Here is a 9,528-nt window from a genome sequence, read left to right on the forward strand (position 1 = left end):
GCTTGCTATTCCTGCAGAATGCTAAATTATTGAGTCTTCTACTTTTGTGTTTTCCTTTTCTGTGTTTTTCCTTCATGGAATGGGCTGATTACTTGAAACTATGAGTATGATATTGATGGCGCAATACAATCTGCAAATGAATATTTCTTTCATTGGTTCTTGGGTACTGTACCATCATTTTAGTTACTCTATGTAGAAACTATTCATTCTTGTTTCGACTAATACATTCAATCCGCGTAGCTAAGCTTGGGCACATTTTCTAGTCCTACCTAAACAAAGCTTTCTAATAAATCTAGAAATCTAAGTAAAATAATAAAATAATAAATAAAAAGTTTCCTATTTAAACTGAAATTCGGACTGCAAGTAGAATAAGACTTCTGACCAACCAAATCAACTCTGATTTGGTCCCAAAATGTCACTTTTTAAAGCTTAAGACATCTCCAACAAATCTTCAAAAGGAACTTTCCTCAAACAATGTCTTCTTGACCTTCAAAATACCAAAAATGTCAATCTAGAAAGTTGCACGCTGGGCCTTCTTTTCTTCACGACGGTCAAACGGCTTGGTAGAAAAATATGGAATTTTGGCACAATTATGTTGAAAGACTCACGAATCTATTCCAATTAAAATTACTCCAAAATTCTTTCGTTTAACTACTTTTGGCTCAAAGTAGATTCGCATGTCCTACAATTGGAATATATAACAAAGTATCCAAATTTAGCAAAAATAACTAATAAATTAATATTAAGAATAGGAAAAATATATAGTATAATATTGACTCATCAAGCCATTCAACAAAGAACATAAACTTTTATTTCTCCAACAAAAACCACTAATGACATGCCCAACCCTGATATTCTCCCAAACACCAGGGTAAACACGTGCTGGCCGACAACCGAAGGTGACGAAGCCATATTAGAATGCATGAGAACAAGAAATAAATAAGACTTTTAAATTTAAATATAATTAATATGCAAATGAGGAACGTGTTCAGAGCATACAACTAATTCTATACACTAGAAAAGAAATGATATAAAATTGAATGAACAAAGGAGTGGGTCCTACACTGAGAAGACTCGAAGATGCCAATGCGGAAGTGCCTTGACACCGGGATCGTACGCCTCGATTCTAAGTCCTAAAGGGGCGCAAAACAAACATGAGTGGGCCAAGTTGAAATAAATATAATATTGAAACAGTTATCAACATACTAACCCCCAAATTTTTATGAAAACATCAATAGCATAATATGTAATAGGTTTCCGAAACCCTAGCATGCCATAAAACTTCTCATAAAACATATCTCATATATAGTGGGCTAACTAGTGGTATCCAGTAAAGATATCTCCCGGCGCAATGCTAGCTCCATGTCTCTACGCCCGTAGCAGAGATTATTTCACACGGCCCAATACCAACTCCATGTTTCTCGGCCCGAAGCCAAAGATTATTTATCCTGACCCGTAGCCAACAACCATAATCCTTGCCCGTGGCGGTATAGTGACCACTAGATAAGCACAAAACTATTGAACATAGACTTTCCAAACATAGGTATATATATCTCAAAAACATCTTCATAGTATAAAGCCATCCATCATCTATACTATAAAGAAGTGTGCATAAGTATATTCATAAGCAATATAAAGTCATCCATCATCTATACTACAAAGAACATGAGTTCGACAAAATATGGTAATTCAAAATATTCTCAGTAAGCATAATATCTCATAAAACGTAATCATTAAATCATGCTTTTCATGTATGCAATTCTAATATTCAAACATGCATTTTGAAGGGGTCCACTCACAGATAATTCACCGCCGAAGAGCCGCGCAAACTAGCGAAAACGGAAACGTCATAAATAATTGCCCTAAGCACATAAAGGGTCCAATTGATAAAACTCTATTCAAATTATTGAATTTGGGAAAACGGACGTCAAAAACGGATCCAGGACATCGAATTACCCTAAGAAGGGTCCCGGGTAAATTTCGAAAAAATTAACAAAAAGTCAACACTAAGAATATTCCATCCGGGTTGGGTTTGTGGGTTTGGGCCGAAGGGTCCTAGGCCCAAAGGCCTGGTTTCAAAGGGTCAGGGGTTTGGGTTCAATGGGTTAGGTTGGTGACGGGTTTGGGCCTAGGTGCATGGCCCAAGGGCCTAGTTAGACTAGGGTTTTGGGCTTGAAAGCCCGATTATTGAATTGGGTCCTTTGGTTTAAAAGGCTAAGGGATTGGGCTGCCCAAATGGGATGGTTAAAAAGGGTTTTGGGTCTAAGGTTTGTGGGTCACCGGACCCAAGGAAGAAGAAAGCCGGAAATCGGCCAGAGAATTCCCGTGCTTCGACGGAGTTCAAAACTTAGTCAAAACAATTAAACTAAAATACCAAAATGAAGCCCGTGAAGCAAGGAGTCGAAATATACCTTCCTCGTGGCCAGTCGTGATCGGAATATGATCGGAAAACGTTTGTAAGTCCCGGCACCTCGCCAAAAAACTAGGAATATAGTCTATCGAGGTGTTTCTTCATATTTTGACGTCCAAAACACAACAACGTGGTCAAAAAAGAACTATAGGGATGAAAAGAGAAGCATTTGGAGTGTTTTGAGGCTTACCCAAATCGGAAAAGTTACAAAATCATTCGAAGTCGCGTCGGGGAACTTTGTTCTCATCGAAGCTTGGAGTTAGAGTCTCACGGCTCGATTTTTCCTACATAACAGGGCTCGGGTTCGAGCTCGTGAGGTCTAGAGGGTGAAATTGGTGGTTTCTCAGGTGGTGCTTTCCCACATGGCACTTTTCGATGCTTGCTGAGAAAGAAGGGAGAGAAGTGAAAGTGAGAGATAAAGTGAGAGGGATAGTGAGACTCACAGGAGAGAAGAAAGAGAGAGAGAGAGAAGGGAGTGGGCCGGGGACAAACTCCAAAGGTAGGCCCCTTGGGCACACCTATTAAGGCCCTCAAAAACAATATTTTAAACCAATATCCCAACCCAACATGAAATTAGAACATTACCATTTCGTTCCGTAAAAAATCTAGGACGGGTTGTTACAACGAATCATTACAATTCTAAAAAGAACCACACTAATTAACAATTCGAAAGCTTCAAGTCATATAAGCAAAATAAACCATAAACGTCCACAAGACAAAATTCAAAATGATAGCAGGAAAAAGAAAGCAAAAAAAGGAAGAAAACTTTCGTGAGTACAGAGTGGAAAATATTATTGACGAGTGATCATGCCCTTTCTCCTTTGAGCAGCATGCTTTGTCCTTCTCAAGTCTTCTTAAGCCTAGAGGTATGAATCTCTAATTTTGCTCATTTTTCTAACAACCACGTCCATCAGCATCCGTTCCCTTGGTGACATTACAGAGCAAGAAAGTCCTATATGCATCACTGAAGCCAAGCATTCCTTTAATTTCTTTGCTTTCACCTGGCCACGATTGTTACATCTGAATGGAGCTTGATCTCGTACTATGTCATGGTTAACATCACTATCTGCTTCGAGGTCGAGGACAATTGAAGGGTCAACAACGTCCATGACATGGTCAGGCAAAGCCATGGCTACGAATTGGTAAATGGTTAGTTCGCCTTTGAAAATGTCATCGATTGGTCTTTTTCCTGTGAAAATTTCTAGTAATAGTATCCCATAGCTGTAGACATCTCCCAGTGTGGAAACTTGGCCTCCCATGCCATACTCTGCCAGGATATACATACAATAAGATGTTGTATGCAAATGATGATTAAGACAATATCTTCTTCAGATTTTTATGTTACTTTTCTTCTAAGAAAAAAAGGCAGTAATGTGTGTGTGTGTATATATATATATTTCATAAATAGAGATTAATTAATTGGATTTTAGTAATAATTTACTAAGAACATAAAAAGAAAGTTAGAATGATAGAAACTCATACCTGGAGGAATGTAGCCTATAGAACCCTTTAGCTGAGATGACATGGTTTGACTGAAGGCAGGATCATTTGGTGGTTCGAAGAGAAACCTTGCTAAACCAAAATCCCCAACATGGGCCACCATATCTTCATCAAGAAGTACGTTACTCGACTTCAAATCGCAATGAACAATGGCTGTTTCACAATGGTGATGGAGATAATCTAATGCAGAAGCTACACCAATGGCAATATCCAATCTTTGGATAAAGCTCAATCTCTTACTTAGAGATTGGTCATCTTCCCTTGGATACAACCATGAGTCAAGACTTCCATTTGCCATGAACTCGAAAACTAGACTTTTGAAGTCTTTACCCTGATTATCAATGCTCGAGCATGCAGTTATGATCTTGAGAAGATTACGATGCCTTATACTCCTTAAAGCTTTGCATTCATCTATGAAACTCTTGGAAGCTCCTTGTTGTTGAAGGTTTAATACCTTAACAGCAACTATCGTTCCATCACTAGGAATTACCCCTTTATAAACATAACCAAAACTTCCCGAACCAATAATATTATCCACAGAGAACCCGTTAGTTGATTCAGCGAGTTGTGAGTAGGAGACACCTGATTTCCAATCCTTATAAGAACACGAAGTGAAAAGTCTATATCTTGACTTTTTCAACATTGAACAAGCACCAAAGAAGCATGATAGAGCAATTATGAATGCAAGTGCACAGGATATAGGGATGATTACTTTATGTAGTCCTCGAGATGAATGGTGCTTTCTTGGGGGGCATGGAGGTAGATATAATTGCGGGATGCCACCACAGAGCCTATGATTTCCAAGGACAGAGACACCACTAACATTTGCAAAAATACCTTCTTTAGGCAACTCGCCCTCGAAATCATTATACGAAATATTGAAATACTTGAGAGCACCAAGCTTGCCTATGAATTCAGGAATCTGCCCGGACAAGTTGTTGCTTGAAATATCAAGTTTTTCCAAGCCTTTTAAATCTTTAAGAGTTTGAGGAATTGTTCCTTCAAACTTATTACCTTGCAAGTACAAGTGCTCCAAACTAGTACAACTGCCGAGGGAGTTCGGGATTGCACCTGACAAATTGTTTCTTAATACATTTAGCTTCGTGAGATGCACTAAATCACCCACCTCGAAGGGCAGCAGACCAATCAAATAGTTGTTAGATAGGTCTAAAGAAATTGAAAGGGTTGAAAGCTCCATAAGCATTTTAGGTATGGTGCCCGTAAGGTTGTTACTTGAAAGGTTAAGATCTAATAGGTTTTGGCAGTTTCCAAGACTTGGAGGTATACTGCCCTCAAACCTATTTAACTCCATGTAGAGGTTTAACAATGAAGTCAAGTTACCAAGGGAAGACGGCATTGACCCAGAAAATTTGTTATTATCCAAATACAGTTGCTCTAACTTCCCTAGCTTCCCAATTTCATGAGGGACACTACCACCCAAATGGTTATCTTCTACTGATAGAGTGGTCAAGTTTATAAGGTTTCCAATTCCGCAAGGGAGCTTTCCATGAATAAAATTTCCCCCTAAACTAAGATAACTGAGTTGGGTCGAAAGGTTGGCTATGGATCCAGGAATTCCTCCTCCAAAATTATTATTGAGCAGACCCAAAATCTTCAAACTAGTGCAATTAGCCAAGAAACTGAGAAAAGTCAAACCACCGGTTTTTCCATTTCCCAGTCGATTGACTTCAAAGTTTAGAACAAATAAGCTCCGCAAATTTCCTAGGCTTTCACCAGGGACTGTTCCAGAGAAGGCATTTTGAGAAAGATCGAGCGCCTGAAGTCTAGAAGCATTTGACAATGATATAGGAATATTTCCTCTAAATTTGTTCCCACCGTAGTAAAGGTGTACGAGATTAGGAAGCATAGTGCCAAGATTTGGTGGTAGCTCTCCATGCAACTGGTTTCCAACAACACTGAAAACATTTATGGAGGAAATATTGTAGATTGAAGAAGGGACCATACCAAATAGATTATTCAGCTCAACTACGAACTCCTCCAAGCCTGTTATATGCCCCAGCTCATTGGGTATTCTTCCTTGAAAATTGTTGTTGCCAAGATAAAGACTGCTCAACAAAGAAAAGTTTCCTATCCAAGGTGGGATGGTTCCAGTGAGATTGTTACCATAAAGTGATAGATCTTTTAAATTCAACAATGAACTGAGTTGGTTCGGAATGGACCCCTTAATCTGATTGCTTTCCAGATTAAGCAATCTTAAGTGTGTGCATTGCGACAAATTAGTTGGAATTTTCCCACGGAAGGAATTATGAGAAAGGTTGAGATATTGTAGGCTTTGTAGACGACCCATTTCTGGAGGAATTTCCCCATGAAAGTTGTTGCCTATCAAATTGATTCCAATAAGATAAGTAAGATTTCCAACGGAAGGTGGAATAGAGCCAACCAACTTTTGAGATTTCAGGTTCAATATCAAGACTCTTTTGGTGGAACGCTGGCAAGAAACCCCAACCCAACTGCAGAAATGGATGGAATGATTCCACGAGCTCATGACATCGAAAGGATCTGCGGTTATTCTTTTCTTGAAATCTAGTAGAGCCAAGCGATCAGATTCATTTCCAAGCAAAGTAAGATTGCGAAGTGCTGCAGATTCGAGGCATGTGATGATGCATAAAAGAATGAACCCATGTAGGAGCATGAACAAAACCCGTCTACGATTGGTACATGAATGCTCCATCATTATTCTAAGACAAAGAGCAAAACAGGTTAACTAAGTCTAATTTGCACAAATGCATAAAATTAAGAGAAGAAATGCTATCACATAGAAGAAAAACTTGATTCAATATGTTTACAAAAAATGAGATGGCAACTATAAGGACCAAAAATAATTGAGCTCCGTCCTGCCGTACATCTTACAAGGAATGGAGGAGATTTTTCAAATGGGAGGGGAACCTTGTCAATTCTTAATAAATCTCCTGGCCACACAAGAATCTGATTGATGTGATCACACACCAATAACATTTAGAAGGAAAAGTTTATAGGAAATTTGGATTATTAACTAGAGAGCTTTGGACAGTTTTAAGTCTCACTTCCATTGGCTTCTACTTTTACCCAATTCATGAACAACTTCTAATTTTGTACTACTTGGTAAAGTAAAAAAATAAATAAAAAATCTTGGAAGAAAAAATGCTTTGATCTAAAAAATGCTACCTCTCCATGTTGAGAGCATAAATCTGACATTGAGAAAATAAGGAATTTGCATATGCTTATAAGTAATTGGGCTACTTTTTATATTGTCAATTAATTTTACAGTGGAACCTGAACTTTCTTCATGGTATTAGACCAAATTATCTCATGCACATGTGAAGCCTAATGACTACACGTGCCACATGTCAACCAATTTGTGTTGTATACGTGTTAGATTTGAATTAGTCACATGTGAAGGGACGTGTTGAGAGTATGAATCCGACATCGGGAAAATAATAAATCTTGCATGTACTTCTAAGTAATTGAGCTATTCTCTATATTATCAATCAGTTTTATGGTGAAACCTCAACTTTCTTTACTCCACCCTAACTAATCTAATTCCTAGTTTCATAAGTTATTGAATGACGGATTGTAACGTGAAATGCACATATTTTCTGATTTCATATAAACAATTTAGCTTCATCGCAATCAACTGGTGGAGCTATATAATCGATATCTCATAATACATTACAAGGTTAAAAAGTCAGAAAGTAATACGTATTAAACAGTTTTCCAAAATTATAGTTTGAACATGTCTGCACAAGAACAAAACACATACGAAGGACAAAATTTCTTTCCATTTGGCTTTCACCACAATTAGGATTTGAAAAAGGGTTTGCTAGCCACACAAGCGAGTCGAGTTCACACCTCGCTAACCACGTCTATTTTTTCAAATGATAGCACTAATGCTTCTTGTGGGTCCCCTCATTAACTGATTTTAAAAAAAGAAAGGGACATTTGGATCTGGGTCTAAAAAATCAAAATTCTATTAGATTATGTCTAATATTACCTTTTCTCTATTTCTATTTTTAGTTTTATTTTTTTTTAAATATTATAGATAGATTAAAATCTTCTAATTTCATGCATCTTCTAATTCTAAGAAATATACTTAATTTATTCTAACAAAAAAAAATTATACACTAAGACAAACTCATATGCAGAACATACGACCAAACTCAAGTAACGAATACATGAATTTGTGATACGGGTTAATCATAAAAAAGAATTTGTGATATAAGTAGATAAATTCAATTAACCTGTTGTGGATTATAAAAAAAAATAAGAACAAATAATTAAAGAGATAATGAGAAGAAAAAAAATTATAACAAATTTTATCATTAAATAGAGAATTCTTAAAATAATCATAAAATGAAGGGATTGAACTATTTCTAATATTAACTTAAAAATTAAATTATATCAAGTTTTCCTATATGGTAATATCCACTTGATTTGGGGACTTTATTTTCTCAGAAAGAAACATATTTTATTTAATTACTTGCAAAAAAGATTTATAAGATTCATGTAAAGTTGAAACTTAATGCATGGCATCATGGAAATCGTTCCAACAATATCATGAAGGAGCACTCAAGCTATCTTCAGAAGTTCTTTCCAATCATACTTACAAAAGCAAAATATGAAACAGACAAAACAAGAACAAAACAACCAGTGGTCACCTTTTTGTTTTCGTAACCTTCGGCCGCTACAGGAACGTTTCTGGGTGTCTACTCTGTCACTTATCACTTAGTCTCCGTGCAGTTACAATAAAGAGGGGGTGTGTGTGGACTGTGGACTGTTAACTGGAAAGGGAAGCAAAAGAATACGCAGATAGAGAGAGAGAGATGGGTTTTAAATCTGAGGGCAGAGTAAGGAGAGGAAGCAAAAGCAAGAGTGGTAATCAATGGTAATTAGTGGAGAGAAAAATGTCATTGTTGGGGTCCAATACAATCACCCATTTTCTCTTAATTCTACTGGCGGAAAGTAATAATGTTTATGTATCATGATGCGGGTTTCATCCCTACTGATCCCCTTCTTCCTCTGACATTTAACAATTTAACTCACTAACGCTATCCTATGTCTCAAAAAAACAAAAACAAAAATTATACTAACAATATATGTACACACTAAAAGGAAGGGAATAAATTGGTTATGAACTCATCACACTTAAAATTCGAACCTAAGACTGCTTGTAAGAGAAATATTACTAATATCACTAATAAGTGGCAAACATTTTTTCCTTACCGCCATGTCTTATATTTAAGAAATCAGACCAACATAGTACACAACTTATGAGGTCTAGAGTGATTATTAGTGGAGGTAAAATTGACATTATTTGGTACTACTACACTAATTGCACTCACTTTTTCTCCGCTACTGCTTCTAGTCCTTTTAAAATACAAAATCATTCTTTTCAGTTTACCTTAAGAGTTATATAATAATTAGATAATTCAATCATCAAACGAGTGTGTGTGTATATTTATGTAGAAAAATGGCACATAGTTAAAGTCCACTAACTATCCATTAAATTCATGTTCATGCTTCAATGGAGTTTTTTTTTTTTTTTCTCTGGCCAAACTATTGTAATACTTGAGGTAGGGGCAAGTGGAAAACTCGTGGCATTTGAGATAAGGTAACACCTT

At 36.8% G+C, this 9,528-nt stretch overlaps 1 protein-coding gene across 2 annotated transcripts; it reads right to left on the bottom strand.

The window, feature by feature from the left end:
• Window positions 1–2,978: 2,978 nt before the first annotated feature.
• Window positions 2,979–8,745, bottom strand: LOC103448427 (probable LRR receptor-like serine/threonine-protein kinase At3g47570). Of its 2 annotated transcripts, XM_008387692.4 has the most exons (3): window positions 8,566–8,745; window positions 3,893–6,609; window positions 2,979–3,677 (listed from the first exon to the last, which is right to left on the bottom strand). In XM_008387692.4, the coding sequence occupies exons 2-3, from the start codon at window positions 6,603–6,605 to the stop codon at window positions 3,271–3,273; spliced, it is 3,120 nt and encodes a 1,039-aa protein (XP_008385914.1). In that variant the 5' UTR covers window positions 6,606–6,609; window positions 8,566–8,745; the 3' UTR covers window positions 2,979–3,270. The 2 variants fall into 2 exon arrangements, with proteins under 2 accessions (XP_008385914.1, XP_008385915.1); XM_008387693.4 differs by lacking the exon at window positions 8,566–8,745 and having other exon boundaries at window positions 3,893–8,181.
• Window positions 8,746–9,528: the final 783 nt, after the last annotated feature.

This window comes from Malus domestica, chromosome 05 (genome assembly GCF_042453785.1).
Source record: "Malus domestica chromosome 05, GDT2T_hap1".
NCBI classification, from domain to species: domain Eukaryota; kingdom Viridiplantae; phylum Streptophyta; class Magnoliopsida; order Rosales; family Rosaceae; genus Malus; species Malus domestica.